Source organism: Dipodomys merriami, unplaced genomic scaffold (assembly GCF_024711535.1).
Source record: "Dipodomys merriami isolate MVZ:Mamm:240054 unplaced genomic scaffold, mDipMer1.0.p SCAF_172, whole genome shotgun sequence".
Taxonomy (NCBI): domain Eukaryota; kingdom Metazoa; phylum Chordata; class Mammalia; order Rodentia; family Heteromyidae; genus Dipodomys; species Dipodomys merriami.
The window spans coordinates 2,099,435-2,125,082 of NW_027203071.1; the positions used below are offsets into that span (position 1 = coordinate 2,099,435).

The 25,648-nt window shown below is 36.3% G+C and overlaps 2 protein-coding genes and 1 long non-coding RNA gene across 4 annotated transcripts in view; 1 reads left to right on the forward strand and 2 right to left on the reverse strand.

Annotated features, from left to right (window-relative positions):
- LOC138829474 (uncharacterized) overlaps positions 1-17,742 on the forward strand; it is a 33,972-nt gene extending 16,230 nt beyond the window's left edge. The window contains exons 2-4 of the long non-coding RNA XR_011372613.1: positions 14,063-14,323; positions 14,947-15,077; positions 17,334-17,742. This is a non-coding gene — a long non-coding RNA (uncharacterized lncRNA). The remainder of the gene's footprint in view (positions 1-14,062; positions 14,324-14,946; positions 15,078-17,333) is intronic.
- Positions 6,780-13,594, reverse strand: LOC138829444 (leptin receptor-like). Its single transcript, XM_070025747.1, has 2 exons — positions 13,577-13,594; positions 6,780-10,581 (listed from the first exon to the last, which is right to left on the reverse strand). Exons 1-2 carry the CDS (start codon positions 13,592-13,594, stop codon positions 9,757-9,759), a joined length of 843 nt encoding a protein of 280 aa, XP_069881848.1. The 3' UTR covers positions 6,780-9,756.
- LOC138829472 (leptin receptor-like) overlaps positions 11,544-25,648 on the reverse strand; it is a 67,023-nt gene continuing 52,918 nt past the window's right edge. For both annotated transcript variants that reach the window (XM_070025819.1, XM_070025820.1), the window contains exons 14-19: positions 23,638-23,854; positions 22,376-22,558; positions 20,979-21,074; positions 19,596-19,701; positions 18,480-18,555; positions 11,544-13,872 (exon numbers count right to left, since the gene is read on the reverse strand). In XM_070025819.1, the coding sequence (XP_069881920.1) occupies positions 13,855-13,872; positions 18,480-18,555; positions 19,596-19,701; positions 20,979-21,074; positions 22,376-22,558; positions 23,638-23,854 (696 nt within the window). In that variant the 3' untranslated portion in view covers positions 11,544-13,854. The remainder of the gene's footprint in view (positions 13,873-18,479; positions 18,556-19,595; positions 19,702-20,978; positions 21,075-22,375; positions 22,559-23,637; positions 23,855-25,648) is intronic.

Genomic DNA, 25,648 nt, shown 5'->3' on the forward strand with positions numbered 1-25,648 from the left:
CCAGCAGTACTAGAACACACAGCACTCATGGTGCCCTTATACCATAAACTCCCTCGCACCGCTACCTCAGGAAAGAGGTGACAGCTAGTTCTTTCAATAGTCACAGCCAGTGATGTGTCCGTGATGGGCCCCATGACCAAGGACAACATGAGAACAAGGAGATAACAGGAATGCGAGATCTCAGCTCACTCTCTATACAAACTCACACATAGAACTGCTGTGAGAGAGAGCCAGTGTAGGGGTCAGACACAGAACTTGAAATGTCAGACATCCTGAAATGATATTCCCTCGATAGATTTCTAGTTCTAGTTTCCATGTGCATTGAAAGGTGTTGGCCAGAGAGGCAGGTGCCCATTGTAGAAGAGGGCAGACTTCAGGCCCTGGTCCTCAGTCTGAAGGAAACTATAGAGGGCAACCTTCTAAAGTAATTAGTATAGTCATTCATTGTGTGAAATAATACCAGCTGTATGAAGAGGTTTCTAGAAAATAAAGATTACTTGAGTGTGAGAGACATTCATCAAGTCTAAACTACTATGATTGACAAATTGACCTTTTGCATCTCCAATATTGAATAGAAGGGAATATATCACATGTGAGCTATCTAGCTAAACTTATCTCACCAAAATACTTCTTTAACTTGTCACAAATCCTCACCCTGAGTTTTGGAAGTCCCACGAAAAGGTATTCAATGCCTTCAGGTATCTAAGACTGAAGAACATGCCAACCAAAGGTATCAATCTACATGAACCAGTATTGGGCGCTCTGTTTAAGGAGGAGAGTGGGGAGGATATTCCATTGTCAATTATCTAACATAGGATAAATTACAACAATGGCAGCAAAAAGATAATGAAAGCTCAGCCTCCCCAAAAATTTGACCAAAGAGTTTAAACCAGAAAGACAAAGAGACTAAAAATAAAATGATAGATTTAGAAGAAAAAATAACCTACAGAACAGCCACTTCTGTGAACAAATATGACAAAGAACATATTTGCATTAAAAAATGGTTGCTTAAATGAAAAATCAAAGATAGTATGCGCAGATGACCTGAATTCCATCTGATCTCCCTGCCCATGAGGTGAATAATGGACATAGAGTCCCAGGAGACTGGGCTTTGAATGGCAAACAGTGGGAGACAAACCCAAGAGTTTCTCATAAAGCCAGGACCTTCTTCACATCAAAATGAACCAATATACAAAATCATGTTTTCCCACCGCACAGTATAGAAAAATCATGTCATTCTAATAACTCTACCCTTAAGAAATATGCAATTGAAATTTAATTTATATTTATTCTGTAATAAGTAAAATTATAAATTGTGAAATTAAAGTTCTAAAAGCTTAGTAGTACCCCTATTAAAAGGAGAAGAATAAGAGAACTCTCAAAACCCAGGGCAGCAGCACCCTTGACTTAGATCTCTTAGAATCTCTGAAAATTAAGTTCTGTAAGCCATCAAAAACAAACTGACATTTTTAAGATGCAAGAGTAAACAAGTCACTCTGAGTCAAAGTTAACAGAGATAATGATAGATTTTTGATGACCTGCAATTTTCAATATTGATATTATCAACTCTACAATATAAATGGATACTGATCAACCACATTAAAAATGGGTACTGGGGGCTGGGAAGGTGGCTCAGTGGTAGAGTGCTTGTCTTGTATGCATGAGGCCCTGGGTTCGATTCCTCAGCACCACATAAGCAGAAAAAGCCGGAAGTGGTGCTATGGCTCAAGTGGTAGAGCACTAGCATTGAGCTGAAGAACTGAGGGACAAGGCCCAGGACCAGAGTTCAGGCCCCATGACCAACCGAAAAAAAAAAAGGTACTGGAATTTTAAAAGCACGAACAAGAAAGTATAGAAACAATCACGAAGCAAGAAACTTTGAAAGAAAATTCCACAAATTAAAAAACAGTATTGTGGAGATGGAAATCTTACTATTAGATACTGAGGGGTTACTTGAACAAAGAGACTCAACAATAATTATTCAGGGTCTGTAAGAATACTAAGTTCGTTGTCTGAGGAAGGACTTGGAAAAAATTATTTTAAGTGAAGTAAGCCAGGCCCAAAGAAACATAGGTCCCATGATTTCCCTTATTTGCAATAACTAGTATATGTCTAGGACAAGCAGAAAAGGTCAAAAGCTATATACATATGACCAGATAAGATGATGTGGGAAGTGAAATGAACCCCAAGATAGGGACACAAGTGGCTTATTTCTTGCTATTGTTTTTAATGTACTATGTGATTTTGTTATTTCTTTGTATGTTTTTAATGTACTATGTGATTTTTAAAATTTCTTTGTATGTTCTTCCCCCATGGTATAACCCCTGTTTTCACTGTATTTGATTCTGGTACGCTGCATCTTGTATATACATTTTTATAATTTGGGGAGGGGAAGGGAATAACAAAATGTTTAAATAAGCATATAGGTTGACCCATTCTAACAATGAAAAGTACAAGACACTCTGTTGAAAACCAATTTTACAACTTCAGGGGCAGGTGATGAAGAAGTTGGGGAAGTGGGGAGGGAAGGGATGGTAGGAGAAAAACAAAGGAGGAGATAACAGTGCTTGATAGTAAGTGTACTCATTACCTTACTCATGTAACTGCAACCCCTCTGTACAGTGTTTTTACAATAAAAACATATGTAAAGAATCTGAGGGAAGAGTCAAGAGCAATGAAGCTCTGCTTCATTAACCTATTCAGGATATAGTGTGCTCACCTTTACCTTGTCCTTTACACCCTTATTTTCATCCTCATTTTAAGAAGTAGTTTGTCATGGATTCTAGCTAACTAAAAGAATGGAGAATGGAGAAGACGTGGCTAGGACTTACATTTCCATCCTGCAGATAACAAATATCTTTTCTATTCACATTTCATTGACAAGGAAGAATGTTCCCTAGGGAACTCCTAATGATCCTCCTCAATCTACTATCTGGAATGTTCTACAATTTTATGGCATTTTTTTTCCTTTCCTAGTCTTTTTTTTTTCATTCATTAAAATTATGTTGAGACATCCACTTTTTTTTTCTTTCAACAATTTATTGTTTGTTGATATGAAATAGCCCTTTGCTGTGTGCATGTAATATAAACTTTGTATCCATTTATATCTGGGTTATTTTGAAATTTTTACCAGTTTAGACAAAGAGCACTAGTGTATAAATCTTTGTAGAGACCTATGTGCCTTCATTTCTTTGGGTGAAATATTATGATCATTAGAGTGGTATCTGAGGCCTATTAATCTTTTAGAGCCTTAATTTCTCAGCATACAGTTGAGCCCAGTACATAGTAAGTACAAATTTGAATTCCATTGCAGGTTCTCATTTGGAGAGTTGTTAGGGTAACTTTTTTTTTTCTTCCCAGCAGCGTGGAAGAGAATGTAAATGTAAACCGGTATATATTTGAAAATAATCATACTCATCTATAGGTGCAATTCTTTACATAATGCTAGAATTCAAATGTCATGCTCAGTAAGAATATTGGTGTCTGGTTGTCTTATCAAGTCTTTTACTTGATGTTGGCAAGAAAAGGAGGTGAGCCTTAGGGAATAAGTTGGAAAACAGTATGTTCACTTCATTTTTTCTACTTAAACACATGAAAACATGTTCAACTTCATTCAAGTTAAAATTATAAATAACAAAAAGTTCCTTAAGAGACAGAGACAGGAGACTGTGGTATGAGACCAAATCAGCCCCTACTCCATAAGTCAGCAAGACCTTGTCTCTCTCTCTCTCTCTCTCTCTCTCTCTCTCTCTCTCTCTCTCTCTCTCTCTCTCTCTCTCTCTCACACACACACACACACACACACACACACACACACACACACACACACACACACACAAAGCAGACAGGGTGGTACACATCTGTAATCCCAGCTACTCACAAGGCAAATGTGGAAGTATCATTGTCCAATGCCCACTCAGACCAATGTGTGAGACGCTGTTTATAAAAACACCCAAAACCAAAAAGCCAGAATTTAGCATAAGTGATACAGGTCCTGGTCATACGCCTAGTACTTTGAAGAAGAACAAAACAAAGGAAAAAGATACTTAAGTCAATTTCCGCTAATTTCTGACATTCACAAATAATCTCCCTAAAGTACATCAATACATAATTATGAAGAATGCTTGCTTTTATGTTGTTCATAATATTAAAAGATGAAAACAACTTAAATATTTGCCAATTTTGAACTTCTAGCTTTGTGGCTATTAGAAATAGTCTGATGTGTACATTTAAACATATATAGAAATATCAACCAGAAATTATAGAGAAAGGAATAATTTCTTAATAGCAAACAGAATATTAATCCAATTGTACAAGTTTTTAAGAAAGACATATGGGAGAACTTGTATATAGCTCAGTGGTAGAACTCTTGTTCAACATGTACAAGACTCTGGGCACTGCATATAGATATGACAGAGGTTATTTTAGCCAGTGGTAACCAAGGATTGAATGGAAAGAGGCCAATACTCTCTATATTTCTTTATCCATATCACTTGGAACTTGTTTCACTTACCTTTTAAAATTAAAAAGCAAGAAAGAGAAACAACCAGATACTATCTTCAATAGCAAAATCTTGAGTTACTAAAACCAAAGTGACAAAATATATGTCCATGTGTTTTAGCTCTTTAAGAAGTACAGAATCAAATAAAGAGCTTTTGATGATTAAATGAGCAATATTTCATTGCAAACAACTGGAATGGCAGCAAGAACCTAGGAAGAGTAATCTCTGGAGGAAGTACAGGAGACACTTGGCTCTAAGGTGAGACAAAGAACAAAGGGTGAACCAGTGCAACAGCAATACTCATAAGACACTATGTTAGAAATGAAGTTGACAAATCGGGGGAGGGGAAAGTAGGTTGAGGTGAGGAAAAATGAAAGAAATCAAGGAAGGGGTAACATTGTTTCTCAAGAAATGTACTCATAACTGTAACTCCTCTGCATATGAACTTTACAATAAAATATTTTTTTAAAAAAGATGTTGCCAAACTTCTCTCCATGTAAAGCGTGGGTTTATAGGAGCTTCAAAGGCCAAGAATAATTTTTTGGGCAGTCAGTGGTGGGGCTTGAACTCTGGGCCTGGGCACTCTCCCTGAGCTCTTCAGCTCAAGGCTAGCACTCTACCACTTTGAGCCAGAGCTCAAAGTTATTTGGAGATAAGAGTCTCATGGACTTTCCTGCCAAGGCTGGCTTTGAACCACAATCCTCAGATCTTAGCCTCCTGAGTAGCTAGGATTACAGGCATGAGCCTCTGGCATCCAGCAAGAATGATTTTTTTTAAATGTATTAACTACTTACATGAACACAAAAATTGCTTCTATATATTTTAAAACATTCGATAAAATAATATGTTCTGTATCATATAATGAATAAAATAACCAATTCATAATAATTCTGTTTGGATTTAGGCTTCTCCAAATTATAACATTGCTTATGAATCTAAACAAGAGCAAGATGAAAATACCTGTTCATATCTCCACTATTTTCTCAATAACTTTGGGAACACAAAGGAGAAGGAAGAAGATAAATTTTATAGGAGAATCAGTGAAGCATATCTTGACACTTAGATTTATAACATTTATTACCATAGCAACTGACCAAGCTGGAGTATTAGCCGCATGCCAAACACTCAATGACAGGTTTCAAAAACACAATATAAGTGTTTCACTACAAAATTAAATATCTTCCACACTCATTCTCAGTTCCAAGGTTTTGGGTGTTTTGTCTTTTTTTTTTTTTTTTACAAACATGTTATTTAAAATAACCTGTCAGAAATCCTCATAAAACTAAATTTAATGTCATATATCTCAAGCACAGATAATTTTGAAAAATAGACACTTCAGCCACTTTCCAAAATAAATATTGGTAAACTTCATATAAAAATAATTCATTCAATATAAAACTCCATGGAAACCACTTCATTTCCATACAAGTAACTGTAACTAAATCTGTTCTAATATGTACTTGGTACTTTGTGTTGCCTCTCTGACAGTGAGAATGCGTGCAGAAGTCCTTTATTTTAAAGTAGTTGGTTCAAGAGCAAAATTATGGACTCAACTAGCTTTCTTTTTCATGACATCATTCTTTTCATAACTCCATGTACAAAATGCTACCTAGCTTCATCATAGTAGAAAATGTTAAATTTGTATTTGGAAACCTGATAATGCATGTTCTCAATAATGAATACTTCAGAAAAGTTTGTTAAGGTAACTTCCCAGAAGAACCTCAGAGAAGTGAAGTAAAAGAAAAAAAATAATTTTTTAAGACTACAGGAAATAATGTAGAAAGAAGTCATTCTGAATCTGCCCTCTAGGTGGCACAGAACTTTATGTTTGCAGTGTGTGTTATATGGGAACCTGTGTGCCCAACTCTTAAAAGCCGGAGGCTACAATGCTTGATAAGAAATGTACTCATTATCTTGCCCATCCCATGTAATTGTAACCCCTCTGTACAGTATTTTCACAATTTAAAAAAATAAATAAAAAGCCTAAAGCTTATTTTCCTTCAACACTTGATAGTTACTATCAATAGTCTCAGTCTTTCTCTCTCTCTCCTCTCTCTCTCTCTCTCCCTCCCTCCCTCCCTCTCTCTCTCTCTCTCTCTCTCTCTCTCTCTCTCTCTCTCACACACACACACACACACACACACACACTCATGCTCACCAGTAATAGGACTTGAACTTAGAGCCTAGGCACTGTCTCTTAACTTTTTCTATTCAAGCTTAGGACTCTACAACTTGAACCACAGTGTCATTTCTGACTTCCTGTTTGTTAACTGGAGATTAAAAAAAAAAAAAAAGAGTCTCAAGGTTGCCTGCCTGGGCTGCTACCAATGGTAATCCTCACATCTCAGTCTCCTGGTGATCTGGGACTACAGGCATGGGCCACTGGTACCCAACTGATAGTTATCAATATTACTAAAGGATGGGACCATATTTGATATTTGAAAATATGATTTGGTTGTATTTGGAAAAGGGTAAAAGGAAGTAGAAGAATGTCCTAACTAGGGTTATTAATCCTTATTTTAAGTCTACAACCTCCCACTGGTTTAGGGAATTTGTGCAAATCTTTCTATTTTCTTAATAGGTTTGCACAGCAAAGCCTACCTATTTTTGTACTTCTTGTGAACATGTGCGTCATCCTTAAATGGGACATAGAGCTCCAACACATGGCTCTTGCTCTCGGTAAGGACTGCTTTATGTTTTCTCAATTTGGCTCTTGGGGGTTTGAAGCTAGGAAACATTCTATTCTTGCTAATGGCACATGATTAATCTTCAAGCAATCTGTTTTAACTTGAAACTCCAATGATTAATTTTTTCAGTTTCTTTTGAAGAGGTTCAGATTAAAAGAAACTGAAGAGTAGCTTGTGTGGCAATTTTAGGTCTTAAAATATCCTAATTTCTACATTTATCGTAAGTTAAAAAGTCCAAGGATAGAGGGATCACTCAGTGGGCTGAGTACTTGTTAGACATGTGTAAAGCCATGGGCTCATTCTCCAGTACCAAAAGTGAGGAAGGAATTTTATAGATAAATGAATAAATAACACAAATACCATATTTAATGCAAGTTCTCAGAAGAGAAGGCGAATATTTGACTATTCTAAACTATCAAATACCACAAATTTGCCTTAAACTTTATAAAAATCTACTTTTACAGAGCAGATAATTTTCACGAAGACCCAGTAAGACATAGTTGTGAGGTCAACTGTAAAAGAGGAAACCAGAAGTCAAACATACTGCATAGATCTAAATCTATGTGGGTAGGCCAGACTATACCAATTCAGTCCGCATTCTGAAACAAAGTGCCTTAGTATTTCAGAAGTCCTTTACTGTTTGTTGACTGACTTATTTTTGGTGCTGAACCTGCACCAGTATGATCTGTGTGTGATCATTAAATTCCTTTAACTGAGACCTGAAGCACTACAGTAGTACTGGCTTCCTGAGATGGCTATAGAGTACACACAGCCACAGCATTTGAACTGACTGGAACATCTATCTGTTTCCCTCTCTGGTTGCTCTGGGTCCTCGTCCACAATAGACTCTGTTTCAGTGGCAGTGCTCAGTAATTAATCTCCAATTACTACCAAAGTAGTACAAAATTTAATCCTATATCTCATCTAAGATGCTTTGCCGCTTGAATCACCCAATCCGTAGGCCTAATTCTTTGCCTTTTCTATACTAGAACTTCAATTAAGCTCTAAATTCAAAATTCTATGTGTGTAGTCATTTGCTCCTGAACCTCTAAACTTTCTGAATCTCAGTGAAAGAAAGCACTGTCTTCTTCCCTTATCTTTACAGAGAGCTAAAGTTGTGTTGTCACACTCACTAGTGAGTTGTGATAAGTCCTACACCTTTTCTTGGTAAGAGGATCAATGAGTTGAGTATATGAAATTCTGAGACATTTTAATAATGATGACATTGTGAGACAAGTATAATAACTTTTGAAGGGCAAATAACCACAAAATATATAGAAAACCTTTTAATTGGGGATCTTTCTTGATTTTTGGAACTGTTCAATTCATAAAGCTGTAACTGGAATAAAAATTGCATACAGGGATATACTTAGGTAATAGCAAATCAGCAGAATCCAGTGTCAGTGTAAGTACAGATCTGTTGATGCTTAGCAACCCTAAGCATATTCCTAATCACTAACCCATTTTTTTTGGTGGTATGAATAGTCTTGAGCTTCTTGTCACTAAATATCTAAAGTGCAGGTTTCTAAATCTAGTTTGCTCCCTAATATACGGCCACTGAATTGTCTTGTCATAGCTAAAACTGAAATCTATAATTTGTAGTCAGTCTTAAAGCCAAAGGGGGAATTTGTGCAAGCTGCATTTAATTCTTGATGCAGTCATTTATTTTTTCCTTGCTAGCTTCTTATTGTTACAAGTCAGTTTTATTAATAGGTGGTATTATAAGGCATGCTACAAACATACTCAGTAGCATGAAAAATATGTGAGTTTAAATCTGAATTCTGGTATTGCCCTATTAACTCTGAGACTCTGGACAACTGAATAGCCTAATCTTCAGGCAGAATTGGGTAGCATTCTAAGAATATAAATGTCTAATATAATTATTGTAGCAATTATCTGATTTAGAGTATATATATCGCCATTCTATTTTCTTTCTATGGAATGTATCTTGAATTTGGTATAGAAATGATTACCTAATTTGTTAAGTTCTCAAAAGTGTAACCTCTTATCCCAGAGCTAAATTTGGTATTTATATCTGACATTTAATGAAGCACCACCTACTTCAAATCACCTAATCTGATGGCACATAATACAAAAACATCACATACTTTCAAAAACACATAAGGATCCCTATTAAGTATAAATGTGTAGGTGCATGTAGATGTGTGAATTAACACAATATAGAAACAACTTAAGGTAAACTAAACACATCTTTGAGACAATCATAGCTCACAAATATTAGTTTGAAGCCTTCTTTTAGATGTGAGTATAATACAGAGGGTTGGTTCTCTACACAGGTCTAATGTTCACAAACAATGGTACTCAACTTATTTCTACTTTGTAAATATAGACTCAAAGAGTTTGTAGGCATTGCTAGGCTCACAAAATGTTTCTCACATTTTCTTATGTCTACATTACTGACAGAAAAAGCAGATATGAATCATTTGGTAACAATGATTTTCAAGTTAGACTGATCATTTTCTTTCTTCTCTCCCCAGCCACAACTATAAGAGAGTATGTTATACTCCTATGACATCCTGTAACACACACCTGAAGTCTTCACAGAAATTACACAGTTAGGTCACACATCTTATTTTCCATTATCTTATGAGTCTGAGTGGAACATGTTTGAAATTGGGGCATGTATGATACAAAACTCTCCTTACCAGAAGTTCCCAAGCTGAAATTATTTTCGACAAAACGTGAACAACTGTCCCGGAGGACTCTGATATCACTGAATAAGCAGTGGGCTGGGAACGGACACAGTACTGCTGATTCCTCTGTCAGAAACACATCATTCTCTCTTTTTTTCACTGAGGTGATCCCTAAATAGTAAACAGACTTTTCACTATGACTTTCTTCAGGGAAGGTTCTCTCCAGTTCCAAAAGCTCTTCCAATCCTGATAACGAAATGGGGGATGAAATCATTTCAGGTTGCTGATCTGGTAATATAAAAACTGCCTGGGTGTCTCCCTCCCAGGAGCTATCAGAGAAAGAATCTTTCACTGGAGAGCTCTTGCTAGAGAAACTCTTGCTGACAGAACTCAGTAGAGGTCCTGGTTCTTCGTCCATCTCACTTGATTTTGAACTGCTTAGCAGCATTGCATATTTTACAGAGGGCTGGCTCTGGCTGTCATCCTCGCAGGTGATCTCTGCACTCTCCATTTCTGAGAAGTTAGCACTATGGCACGGGTCACTGGTGCAACTCGAACCCTTCTCAAGATCTGGAGTGGTCAGGAAGAGTGAGACCACAGTTGCCGGCACCACCTCTTCTTTGTTTTTCCATGATGTATCGACACTGATATCTTCTGAAATGGTTTCAGGCTCCAGAAGGAGAGGACCAACTGTCAAGGATCCTGTATGCTTGGTAAAAAGATGTTCAAATGTTTCAGGCTAAAAGAAAAGATATATTTTAATGCTCAATTATATTAAAAATCGTTTGCTTCATTAGGTCAGGCTTGCCAAAATGCACGTGTGTAAGGTTAAGAATTAGGGACAGAAGTCAATCACAAATTTGGGGACTATCTGGGAACTAAAGGAGATATATTCAAAGTCATGAGGGTAACAGTTTAAATGCTTAAAAAGTAAGACAAGACAGAATTAGGAAATGTAACGCTATGAACACCAACAAGCATAGTAATCAATTGCTTCAGTAAAACTGAGTTCATGGGACTGAGAAGGTGGCTTAGTGGTAGGGTGCTTGCCTTGCATGCATGAGGCCCTGGGTTCAATTCCTCAGCACCACATAAAAAAATGAAGTCGGAAGTGGTGCTATGGCTCAAGTGGTAGAGCAATAGCCTTGAGATGAAGAGCTGAGGAACAGCACCAAGGCTCGGAGTTCAGGCCCCAGGACTGACAAAAAAAGAAAAAGAAAAAGGAAAAAACAAAACAAAACAAAAAAAGAGAGTTCAACACTACTTCATGTGATTGTGTCTGAAAGCACTAAGCTCAATACAGATGGGTTTCTATAACTGGAAAATCTTATCATCTGAAGAATTCCTTATATTTTTTTATATTATCTTTCATTTCCACAACTGAAATTTTAAACCCCGAGTAGAAAAAAACACATCAAAATAAAATCAAAGAAGTAATTTGTCCAAAGATAGTCAAAACAACTATTTTAGGACATAAGATATGGCATGAAGTTAAAATAACAGTGACTATTAAGAACATACCTTCCTTACGTGGTAACAAGAATCTCCTTGAGACTATGAAAATCAGCACTAATAATACCTATTTGTTGAAATCAATGATGGCGAAAGAGATGACAAGACTTATAAACTGTTCTTCCTTGTAAACAACTTCCTATAAAATATAGATTATGGAACACATGGAATGAAGACAAACACACAAGACAAATGTACATCATATATATTATAGGATTGATGGTTACATCACAACAAAAATCCTGCCAAACAGCTACAAAACAAGAACCTGTTGGCAGAAAAGTCAATCCATACAATGGAAACATGCTGAAAAAAATGCAAAATAAAAAATACTATGGATACATCACATTGAAAAATTAACACAACTAAATAGGAAATGTGTTCAGTTTGTATATCACATATACATTTTAGCTTTTGAATTTTACAATTTTTAAGCTAATAGCGTGACTTAGTAAGCTAATGATTAAGCTAACAATAGCATGACAATTATTCAGCTAATAGATCAGGCTTATTGTTTGAGATGATGGCATTTCAACTGTTCTTCATCATGGCTAGTACATTCCATACAAAAATACAACTTATTTAGCAGCTTGAAACTTTTAAGTGAAATATATTAGCAATTAAAACAAAAAGAATAAATATACAAAACTATAATGCAGTACACTTATGTAAGTATTAAAATACTGCCTGGTAACAAAATTTATTAATACAATTTTTTTGTTATTCTATCAGTATAATACATGAACAGCAAATACTTTATATGCCTACTTTCTGACAGAAATCAAGAGATTTCTTATTTCCTTCAAATATTTGCTTGTTCACTTTTTCCCCTAAAGGATTCAACTATTTATGTGTGCATAGAATTATCTTAAAATGTTAAATGAACTTAGAAATTAAGAATACCAAATAAAGGAATTAGGTTTTTATCAACATAAAGACAAAATAAAAGTGCACAGAAAATTACCCATAATATACAGTCCAACTCATAAGTGATCTTCAAATGACTTGTTACATCTATGCTCCCTAAAACCTCAGTATGGGCAAATAATTGTTGGAATCAAATACTATGCATTTCTTCAAATGCATTCAGGTGGAAAATTTCACTAAGAAATCAAACCCCTATATTACTAAAATATATTTTGCTAAGGGTCACAACACTATTAAAAGTATGTTTATTCCAAAAAAAAGTCATTTGAAGTGACACTGATCAAGCTGCATTGCATTTATAAACTGCTTTGTTAACTGGCATATCCTTTGTACAACTATGTAAAAAAAACAACAAAAATTAAAAAGATTTCACTCTATGCATTTAATTTGGGGGGACATATTAAACATTCATTCAGCTGGTAAGAATTTTTAAAATCTTTTTATAATTCCACTCTCAGATTTTCCATTCCAATGACATCTGTTAATAGTCAACGGAGAAAAACACATTCCTCTGAGGGTTTTTTTTCCACATCCAAATAAAACATTGAATAAATCTAATATAAGTGATTCATGCATCTGGCTAAAGTTCAATATTATTTGGGTTCATAAATTTGATTTTGTTTGACTGTGAGCAGCAGAGTACAGTTGATATGCTAATTGTGCTCTGGTGAGTGGTCTTTTGTGAAGTAAAAGAATACTCACTATGAACTATTTGTAAAAATGTCAAAGAGTGTCTCTTCTTTATACCATTACACACTTTCCTGCCTGCCAAAACTCTTGAATAGCTCAGTGGATACAAATTAGATTTAGGCAGGAATTACCCAAGAAGGCTGGACTGGAGGCTGATGCTCTCTTTTGAGCTGCAGAATCTAACCTGAATATATAGAGTTATTCTTATAAGAATTCTAACTTCACTGGCCTGGGACCAGCACAAAAAACATCTGGCTTTCTTCAAATATCATGTAATGCCATTTTCACAGCTATTGAAAACAGAAATTTCTAGATTGATCTAAGTTAGATACCAAAAAAAATCTACAAGACACGAAAAAAGCCACACAAATGTATCCAATTGTAGGTTCAAGTTTCCATAAAGTAATTTAACGTGGAAATTTGGGGACATAAGAATTTAAACTAAATATTTTCACTGCATTCTGTAGTTGGAATCATTCTGTTTCTAAGGATATGTATCAGAAGTTGCAGTTTTGGAGTTCACTTAGCTATAGCTCATCTAATGGATGTTTCATGACAGCAACAGTCATAATTTTTTTAAATGTTTTATGATTAGGAAATGAGACCTCAAATCCAGAAACCATCAATATTACTTTCAAGCTTCAGATAAATTTGAAAATGAACTCTACATCCCAACTAAGCTGGATTCAAATCTATAGCAGAACTCCAAATTTACACATCTCTTTTAAGTACAGTATATGTTAGTCCTTGATAGTTCAACCATTATTTTTGTTTGTTTGTTTAAATTTTCTCCCCTTCTTCAAAATGTAAAAATCTTCTAATAGTCTATGGACTGTTGGAAAGTTGGAACACTGGGTTCATCTGTAGTGATCATGATTAGACTTCAAAGAATGTCCGTTCTCTGTTTAGATAAAATGAAACAAAATAAGAGCTCAAATTTTTTTAAAAAATGCTCAATATACAAAAGAAAAATATTTCAAAGCATTTCCTGTCAGCCATAGTGATGGATTATAAATTCTGTGTTTACGTGACTGTAGTGCATCCTTTTAGGAAAGGATTGGAAATATAGTTGTTTTTTCCTTTTCTTACAGGATATCATAATATTATACTCCAAGGACAGATTTCGTTAATCCAACATAAGACAAATTAGAGATGAGTAATAAAGTAGAAAAACCAAGAGAAGAATAAAAGCCTGATTTACACATTTGTAACCACTTTGTGCAAGAGAAGAGAAGAGAAGAAGAAGAACAACAACAACAACAAACAACAACAACAACAAGAGTATAATTCAAAGAAAGTGAGCAAAGAAAACAGAGAACCATAAAACACTCAGAGTAGACTGCACCTGCCGAGTAAGTGGAAGGGGTGAGTGGAGAAATTGCTGGTAAAACACATACACAGGAAGGAAGGAAGGAAGGAAGGAAGGAAGGAAGGAAGGAAGGAAGGAAGGAAGGAAGGAAGGAAGGAAGGAAGGAAGGAAGGAAGGAAGGAAGGAAGGAAGGGAGGAAGGAAGGGAGGGAGGGAGGGAGGGAGGGAGGGAGGGAGGGAGGGAGGGGGGAGGGAGGAAGGAAGGGAGGGAGGGAGGGAGGGAGGAAGGGAGGGAGGGGGGGAGGGAGGAAGGAAGGGAGGGAGGGAGGAAGGAAGGGAGGGAGGAAGGGAGGGAGGGAGGAAGGGAGGGAGGGAGGGAGGGAGGGAGGGAGGGAGGGAGGGGAGGGAGGGAGAGAGGGAGGGATACTTGAGGCTGAAAACAGGCCTAAAGGAAGCTCAGACTATTTGACTCTGCTGAACACAGAAGAGCCTTCTTAAAAGAATACCCTCCATATCCAAATTGGGTATTTGTTCTCTAGAGCAATGGAGAAACAGCATGAGATCAGCCATGAGATAGAACTATCTTAGAACTGCACACCTAGGATGACAGTCTCTGTCTGTATGTCCTGGGCTTCCAGTCAACCTAACTACTTCTTCACTCACATAGGGAAAAAAAGGAAAAGAATTACCAGATATTTGTGAGGAGTCTGAGATCAGAAAAGAAAAGCCAAGACAAACAAGAGGAAAACATGACCTGATGAAAACAGAAAATTCAAAGGAGAAAAGAGAAATTTACAAGTAAACATGCTAACATTCAATACACATTTGTGAACATGGAAATAAAGAACCTGTGGGGCTGGGAGGGCTCCAGAGGGAGAACAAGAGAAGGGATGACACGGAACAAGTACACTGTTACACTGTACTCATGGATAGATACGGTGAATTGAAGTCCTTTTGTACAACTACAGATAATCAAAAATGCATAGAGATTTAAAAATTCTACAATTGGTATTTATGGTAAGACTTAAGAAAATTTTACATGCATAAATCAACAAAACACTGAAGAAGATAGTAGTTAGAAATGTGCAAACAATATTAATATTTAAACACCCAACAACAGTACTAAAAGAATAGAAGGTGGCAACATACCAGAATACAAAACAAAAAGATACAGCTGTACACAGATGATCCAACATCTAGATACTAGAAAGATAGAACCAAAGAAATGGGAGGGAAAGAAATAATAAAATTTCTTAGGCTTAAATGATAACCAAGTTAAAATTTAGAAATGCACTGTAAACTTAACATTAACTACTCAGGAGGCTGAGATCTGAGGGTTGTAATTTGAAGCTAGCCAGGGCAGGAAAGTCGTTAAGACTGTTATCTCCATTTAGTCACAGAAAAATCTGGAAGTGGCCCTGTGGCTCAAGAGGTAGAGCACTAGCCTTGAGCAAAAGGAGCTCAAGGACAGTGCCAAGGCTCAGAGTTCAAGCCCCAGTAACACTAAAGTCTTAGAACATCAAAATAGAAAGAAATACTTATTTTGTATTAGCAAAAAGATAGGAAGTACTAAGAAAGTGCATATTTGATAGAACAAGAATGAAAGTGGTGGCTCATACTTGTAATCCTAGCTAATCAGGAGACTGAGATCTGAAGTTTGCAGTTCTAAGCCAGCCCGGGCAGAAAAGTCCATGGGACTCTTATCTGCATGTAACTAGCAAAAAGAGCTGAGGCTAAGGGAAAATGCCAAGGCCGTGAGTTCAAGCCCCAGTATAGACATAAAAGAAGAGGAGGAAGAGGAGGAAGCGACAGAAAGAAGGGAGGAAGGGAGGAAGGAAGGGAGGAAGGGAAGGAAGGAAGGAAGGAAGGAAGGGAAAGAGAAAGAGAAAGGAAAGAAAAAGGGAGAGAAAGAAAGAAAAAAGATAAGAAAGAAAAGGAAGAAAGAAAGAAGGAAAGGAAGGAAGGAAAAAAGGAAGGAAGGAAGGAAGGAAGAAAGAAAGGAAGGAAGGAAGGTAGATAGGTGGTATGTAGGCAGGAGGATGGGGAAAAGAGAAGGCAAGAAAAAGTACATGGATGAGTAAATTATCATGAGCAAATACAAGTTTATTTATCCACTTTCCCACAGGAGGAGATTTAAATTATTTGAACTCCTTTTTTCATTTATTACAGTTTCTGATTACTGCTATTTACAGCAGTGCTTCAGGAAGCATGACTATATATATTATTCAGTTGTCTGGAGTGCATGCCCTGATATTTCCTATTACTTAAAAAAATTGAAAAAGTATATGTACACAGTTCACTAGTAAGACAGTAGGGGAGAATATCTATTGAAAATATAGTGTTCTCTATTTCAAGTAAGTAGTAAAATTATTTTGTGTGTTTCTTTCACTTCTTCATAGCTGTATGGATGTGTGTGAGAGGTTAGAAGATAAAACATAGTTCTCACTGTGAGTCATGCAAAAAATTGTAAAGTCACTCCCGTACAGAAAGACCCCAAAGTTAGACAAATTGGCTCTAAAAAAGTTACCTAGCCACTGTAAACTTCAGTTTCTCTTATATAAAATAAAGAGCATAGGGCTGAGAATGTGGCTTAGTGGTAGAAAGCTTGCCTAGTATGCGTGAAGCCCTGAGTTTGATTCCTCAGTGCCACATAAACAGAAGAGGCCAGAAGTGGTGCTGTGGTTCAAGTAGCAGAGTACTAGCCTTGAGCAAAAAAAGCTCAGGGGCAGTGCCCAGGCCCTGAGTTCAAGCCCTGGGACTGGCAAAAAATATAGATAGATAGATAGATAGATAGATAGATAGATAGATAGATAGATAGATAGATAGATAGATAGATAGATAGATAGATAGATAGATAGATAGATAGATAGATATAGATAGATAGATAGATCAAGAGCATAATAGTTATATCAAGGATAACTGAATGATACTAAAATAGGTTATGTAAAATTTTAACTAATACTTATCAAAATCCTTATATGCTACAAGTATCATCTTCTTCAATCTCCATTAACAACCAGTAAGGTTGCAGCTCACCTTAACCTCACTTTTCAGGGGAGGACACAAACACCCTAAGATCGATGAGAAAAATCAGAGGAATATAGAAGCATGTATCTCACTGACCTGCCCGTGCATAAATGGACACTCATATTTCCAGGAACTACTTAATGAATCCTACCTTACTATACTGCCCACAGCAGAAGGAAGTTCACAAGTTCTTGTGATGAATAAAATAGTCACTGTCTTCAGAACATTAAACAATAATATGCTTCAGGAACTTAACTGGGTAAATATTCTCATGAAATTTATAATTAAAACGGGCTTGGAGAAAGAAGGGCCAAGTGCAGTATATTCCTTGAGAAGGAAAGCTGGGTATATCTAGAAGGAAATTAAGGCCTAACAAAGGCCCAGGGGCACAAACAACTGGGAAACAGACTATAGAGAAAGGCAATGGAGAGCTGGCTTAAGAGGACTGTTATCATCATGTAGCCAGAAGAAAAACCTGAAGATATTCACAAATTATTAACAATAAAGATTTATTGATGGTATTATGTTCTCCAAATAACTATTGTTTTAATAGCTGTGTGTTTTGCCATGAAGAATCCATTTTATATCTCCAGTTTGAGGAGTTGGGAGTCTATCTGGCTTCAGGGGTAGAAAAACTACCTCATTATAAGCAATAATAGAAAAAATCCATTAAATCCTAGAGTTTTCTGAAAAAATCATTTACAGAAGTAGGATCAAACTATTTTATTATAGTTAAGTACTTCATAAGGTACTTTTGCTTAAGTAGATATATATATATGTAAGTTTTACTGCAATTGCATATTTAGATAGTAGTGAGGATAAGATTGATCTTTTAAGGTTATTAAATAACTTTGGAGAGTAAAACAATAGTGATAAAAATATTGATTACTAGCCATTTGACTGAACATAGTTTACATTAAAAAAGGTTTTGCCATCAGTTTCGACCTTTAATATCTAATATTTATTTCATTATCTTCTCTGAACAGAGGAAAGACATATATATGCTTCCTCCTATATCCTGCTATTGTTAAAAATATATAATAAACCATATTAAAGTGAATTGAATAAAAACTTTAAAATCTTAAAAAAATACTAAAGGATCTAAAAGTCATATGACATCTAAGGTGTGATCTTATATATCCTGGGTTAAAAATTAATGAAAAAGTGAGTGACCTTCTGAAAATTAAGTCCTTGTGCCCAGGAACAATTCTTGGGGTTTGGAACATCTTCCCAAAACAGTTTTTTCATTCTAGAAAGGAAAAATAAGACATCAAGAATTACAGGAAAATCCCTACATTGAAAATATTACTTGTGCAGACAGATGGGGTTGGGATAAATGGGCAGGAAGAGTAATGGAAACAGTGACACTGATCAAGATGGATTGTACACAGAAATGTACACATTGAATTGAAATCTTTTTTGTATGTTGACAGTTAATGAGCCCACAGAATACACATTAGCCCATCAAACCAGTTTTAAGTTAAAGAGTTCTACTGAACTTCTATCTAGAAACAAGTTAATAATATTCTAATTAAAAAGCCCACTCTGATGTCCCAATAAAAATAGTTTCTGTGCCAATAGTTCTGTGTTACATACTGTGCATACATCTTTCTCCAAAAATAAGAAATGAAAAATGAATCTGGTTGGTAGAGAGAAGCCCAGCTCACTTGGCTCCAACAACTTAATTGACTAGAAAGTAAAACCAGTTTCTAAACTCTTCCTTCCTTTTCTTTTGATGGAAGAAAAATGTTGCCTCAGAAACCTGACATGTGTCTGGATGTCTCAACACAGGGTGATGTGACACAAAAAGTAGCTCAGAGAACTCAAGGCCATTTGTCTGATCAGTCAGGCAGACTGGAGCCAAGGCCCATTCTCTCAGAGCAAATAAGCTCCCGGTCGCCACCAAAAATCCACTTTTAAGGTCCTGCAACCACCACTAAACCCTCAATCCAAACGGAAGAGCTCCAAAAGCTTTTAGCCACATCCAAGAATATGTTACCTAGATTTTTCTCCTATAAGCCTGTTCATTCTTCTGTGTGTGTGTGTGTGTGTGTGTGTGTGTGTGTGTGTGTGTGTGTGTGCATATAAAGAGAAAAATGATATACCTTAAATTCTTTCTTGAGTTTTATGTTGTCTAATCAGAGTGGAAAATCATTTCCTGAAAACAAGTCTTTTTTTATGCTAACTTCATTGTATACTACATACATACAATATCATATAGAATAATGTTCATGATTTGAGTTATAGAGCAAGGCTTCAATATACATGATATTAACACTATATACATACCTTTGGTGTGATATTAGCAATGTCCCAAGCAGTAAGACAGAAGAGGAAATAATTATGGGCACAATTACAAATAGACCTGCATCATTCTGGTGTTTGTTGATATCATCTGAAAGAGAAATATCATTTATACAATTCAGAGCAAAAGGGAATTTTAAGCTACTTCTGTATGAAAATTATACTTTTTTCTGATTTCATCATAAATCTGTATTAGTCTCAAAATTATAAAAAAGCACAAAATATGTGCACATGAATAATCATTTTATTCAATATTAGATTAAAAATGTAGCAAACTTGTTTCCCACAGTTATCTGCTTGCTCAGTTTCTCCATGTGATAATTTATAGATCACATGAGTCAAACGTGTCCATTAAGTTCATGTGATGAGTCTCACTATCTGCTTCTGGCGAAGCCAATCTGTAACACCTGCCACTCTTTTATCTAAATCACTGCAGATGCACTGATTTCTGCAGGGCCTTGGCACACGGACTCTTTAGCCTGAAGAGCTACAAAGTCCTACAGGAGTTTACTCAAACATCAACTCTACAAAACAAAACAAAACAAGCAACAACAACAACAAAAGACCATTTCTGGCAATCCTAGCTAAAACACCACATATTAACTATATGCCTTCATATTATTTTATTTTCCTTCAAGCATATATCTGTATCTGACGTTGTACTTTATATAACTTACATACTACCTTTCACTCATTTTGGAACCTTGGAAATTAAACTCCATAAGAGCAGAGACTTGTATTCATGAGCTTCTCCCAAGTTATTAAAACAATGCTCAAGAGATATTTATTAAAGAACAGACAAATTTAAAGTTATTTTTATTCTAAAATCAGATAAATGCTTCTCTCTTGAAGTTACTTAGCTAAGTTGCTTTGATTTAAAAGTAACTTAAAAATAACAAAATTGAGCCAGGCGCCAATGTAATCCTGGCTACTCAGGTGACTGAGAGCCGAGGAAACAAGCCTGCATGGGTTGAAAAGTCTGTGAGACTCTTATCTTCAATTAACCCGCAAAGAGCCAGAAGTAGAGGTATGGTTAAAGTGGTAGAGTGGAAGCCTTGAACAAAAAGAAGCCCAGCAAAAGTGTGAGCCTCTGAATTCAAGCCCCAGTACCAGCACAAAAATAAATAAATAAAAATGTTCATTAAAATTAATTAGAAATAGAAGACCTATGAATTTACTACTGTAACAGTTTTGTTTTTAGAGAAAAATTTATTTCCTTTGAACCACTCTATAATAAATATCTCTACATAAGATTCAATTCTCCCATTATTATATCAAATAAAAAATAATCCAATGGCAACACTACTTCTAACACATTACAAAACACACCAGTGTAAAAAGAAAACAAACCAAAAATAAAACTTTTACCTTGGGTGAAACTATTAATTATCTTCGGTTTTCCCACTCCCTCCATAAATATTGGGTAAAGACTGAACTGATACTTCTCAATGGGGATAAAATAATCTGAGGAGAAAGATATGGTAAGAGCTCATTTGTACTTAACTGTATGAAATGTATACATATAAAAACATAGCTTATATGGACATATATGCAGAAATAAGATGTCAACTGAACTGATGATGAAATAAATTTCAAAATTAGCCCAATACTTCAAATTTTCTACCAATACAATTTTCCAAATCATATCCAGACACAGATGATTGCAACTTTCAAAGGAATGTTCCTGGTATAGCCAGTTTGTTCAAGTTCACTGGTAAATGGCCTCTTGTTGCACCCTCATTTTCTTTGCCAAAACACTACATACCCCATCATTTCACTTATCTTCACAGTAGGTAATAGTCTTTTTCTCCAGGAAGTTGTCTTACTTAATGTACCTACGCAAGATATCTGGAAAATTAAAGTCTTGTGAAGTCCTCTGTAAGACAGGTAGAATGGAGACCCGGAGTTCTCCTACAGTAGCTGGGAGGGATCATCTCCACAGTAAATCTCAAGAAAGATCTAGTAATGTTTTTCACAAATGCTAATAGTTGTGTACTATTCCAAAAGAGGTAGATACTTTTGAAGTCTAAATTCAGTATATCTTTGGCTTAAAGAAAGGCACCTAGACAGCAATGGGAAGAAACTTAGTTCTCCATCAATAATTTACACATAAATTCACCCTGATTCCAGACAGCTGGAAGGAAATGGAGGTGGGAGTCCCATGGATGATATTGCACCATGACTGTGGAAATCACCAACTCCCCTACTTAACATACCTTAATCCTCACTGGAACTTGTCAGTGCTAGGCTGTGCACAGATGCTATGTGCTCTGCTGAACTCTAGGACAACGGGTCTGTCTTCAAGAGACACTGGCCTTGTTCACCAGATCCTAGATCCTTAGACTTGTGACCTTGCATTCCCACTCATTACCAGTGATAGCAAAGTGGGTGCATAGTTTGGGAAATAATTTAGCATTAGGTATTAAAAGCCACTAAAAAAGATGGTGTTTTTTGTTTATTTTGGGGGGTGTTGAGGATAAAGTTGAAAGCAACATGAATAGTTTAAGTAGATTTTATAATATGTAATAATATATATGTGATCATCTAAAATCATAGTAAGAAAAAATTAGAGACAAACCTAAAAGATTTAAGTGTGTCTGTGTACAATATGAAAGAAGCCAGGGAAATGGAACAAAATGTTTTGCTAAGATGATGAGATCGATGTTTTCAAAGTTTTTATTAATTGGCAATTATTATGTAAGTACTCACCAATTGCATCACATTATTGCATCAAAGAAACTTACTAAAAATTACTGTCAACTTACCATGAATGTAATACTTCTTGACAGTTGAAGGGATCCTAAGCCATTTACTTTCATCACCTTCATTGAGATTTTTCCATTCCATAATAAAGTACATTAGGTTGTAATCGCTGGGTGATAGCATCCAGGAAAGAATCACACAACTGCTGTTTAAAGGATAAGCACTGAGTGACTGCACGATATTTACTGAGGGGAAAAGAAGGAAATTTATTTTTAAATTCAAAATTAATGAGCATTTACTAACACCCTTGAGGAACTTATAACCTATTGGATGAGGGGAAGAGGAAGAGAAGCCAAGTGATTTATACAAGTATAATACATGGCAATTATTTCTGTAGCATAAGAGTCACATAAGCAGAGAAATAAATGACCCAACCAATGGTACCAAAGAAAAAACTGATTCTATCTAGAGCCTAAAAGACAGAATGGTTCTCAGTCAAAATGGTTCTCAGCAGAAATCCTGCCAAAGTCTATTCACCATTCTGTGTCTCTCCCACTGCTGGATGGAACAAATCAGGTCCATCCTAGTTGAAGGCTCCCATGGTTTTCCATACCTGAGATTGGCATTACTGTCATGTCTACAAGTCCTTCATGGCCAAGTGTCAAACACCTCTCTGCCCTTTGTGCTTAGTAATGCCAGCCTGGTCTTCCTTCATGTCTTGCTCTGGGTTGTGGAGGTGTTTGGTCAGGCTTCTCCTCAGATTGAAGCATATGATTTTTTTACCTCCCTCAACTTGGGAAATTTAACTCGAACACCTCAGGTTTCTGTGCCATACTCTTTTCTCAGAATGACATCTCTGACTCTCAAAGGCAAATGAAGTTCCCTTTCTTTTCTTTCTTTTTTTTTTAATAAAATTATGTTTCTTTCCTCAGGTCACTTATCTCAATTTCTAAGTAGATATTGTATCTTATTTGATTACTATCAGTCCCTGACTGATGTAACCATTATACTTTTTCTCATGTGGAAATCTCCACCACTGCACACTAAGCACTCAACAAATATTTCTAGAACATTGTTACTGAAAAACTTCCTCTCTGCAAAGGCTCAAGTAATAGTTTACTAGAAAATTGTCATTTTGTTATAACACTTCAAAAATGTTCTGCCACGTGAATATAATCAGTGTAGAGTATATGTTGTTATTTTTCAAGCATAGTGATGGATGAATGGGAATTCCAGGCTGCTCAGAGATAATTTATATGGGAAGAGTATGCAGAGATCAAGTGTTTACAGGAGCAATGGATTCCTACTCTGTTACTCTTCTCACCTTTGCTCATGGGCCGTGAGAATGTAAGATTAAAATTTGCAGAAGAAGCACCAACAGAATTGATGGCCAGAACTGAAACAGTATGTGCTTGCTCTGTCCACAGGAACATGAGCTGGGTACGATTTCCCACATCTTCTGACCATGTTCCATTGTGGGAAGTATGATGCTTTACCACATATCTCCTCACACTGCACAGTGAGTCACTTTGGGTCAGGGGCTGTAGTAAACATAGAAATTGATTAGTGGAAAGACTACAGTGCTTTTATACCAAATGAGCACACTGAGGTCTGAAAACAATTCCCCATCAGTAGCTACAGGTTAGATGAAGGCAGGAACTGCCTATTACAAGGCTGAGGGAAGTGGGGAAGGATAGAAACTGCCTCCAAGCACATTCTCCGTGAATGTGTCTGAGTAGTAACAGAGCAGAGTAAACTTATTTTTCTCCTTTTGAGTTTGTTCTTTTCTCAAGACCCAAAGAATACGTCCCTTGAATACAGTGAAGTAAAGAAACAATTAGACACCTTCCTACTAAACTGTTTTATCAGTCTTTAGAGAAAGACTGACAAGGAATAGTTTGCTCAACCAAACAAACAAACCAGGATCAATTATATGAAGCAAACAAAAAATCCCTGAGAAGATGTTAATGCGCATCAATCCTATGAAGATCATCAGTAGTTTTCCCTTGCTCTGATGCACTTGGAGGATTTCAAGCAGGGTGTGCTTGCAAAGAACAAGGGACAGAAACTCTTGGGTTAATGGATAAGGCCGTAGGATTTCTGTCTTACAGCCCTTTATAAAGACTAGACAGTGTTTTTTTTTAATTCCTAGGTAAAATATGTACCAATGCTCTTTTTGATTCAATGTTGTTCTTCCATTCTAAAGAGCATAGCAATCGGGACTGGGAAGGTGGCTCAGTGGTAGAGTGCTTGTCTCTCATGCATGAAGCCCTGGGTTTGATTCCTCAGCACCAAATAAGCAGAAAAAGCCAGACGTAGTGCTGTGGGTCAGGTGGTATAGCACTAGCCTTGAGCTGAAGAGCTGAGGGTCGGCACCCAGGCCCAGAGTTCGGGCCCTACAACTGACCAAAAAAATAAATAAATAAAAGAGAGAGAGAGAGCGCATAGCAATCGACCCTATTGCAGACAGGATGAATTGCTGTCAATCCTTTCTAACAGCCTGGAAAGCTGGACTAACTTACAATTACAAAAGCTTCTCATGATTTAAGTAGGAAAACAATGAACAAGTTATTTGGGTTTAGTGTCCCTTATCTGAAAATCTAAAATCCAGAATGCTCCAAAATCTGAACATTTGAATATCATGTCAGTGCTGAAATGGGTGAGCTTTCAGTGACAATTTCGGACATCAGATTTGAGGCTTAGGGATGTTTTGGTTCTTGGTGTTTAGGCTTTTTTTTTCTCAAAAGTATCATGCCTACAATATCTGTCCATTGAACACTATTGGGAAAATACTGTCTAGGTCTGAGCCGTGTAGGCTTGGGGAGAGGCTATGGTTTGGCTCTTGAGCATCCGCCGAAGGTCTTAGGTGTTAAAAACTTGGTCACCAGCTTGTAATGCTTTTGGGGACTGGTAGTATAGTAAGGAAACATGTTCTAATGGAAGGAAGTGAGGTCCCCTTGAAAGGGATATTAAAATAGCACCACTTTCCTCTTTCCCAATGCTGATTAGTGAGCAGTTTCTTCAGTCATATGTTCCTAGCATGATGTACTGCCTTGCCCAATAGACCATAGGCTGAAGCCTTTAAAACCCAATGAGCCACAATGAATCTTTCCTGCTTATACATTGTTTATAACAGGTTATTCTGTCATAGTGATAGAAAACTAACATGGGAACCATAACAATTGATCTTCCTAACTTAAAGTTAGAAAATTGAACCGAAACAATACAAAACTAGGACAAGATTGAAAAAAGTTAATTCAGCTGATAAAAGGCATTCATGTTACTTGAAAAGTGGTAGCAACAATGCTTTCTCTCCTTATTTCAAATCAAATCTG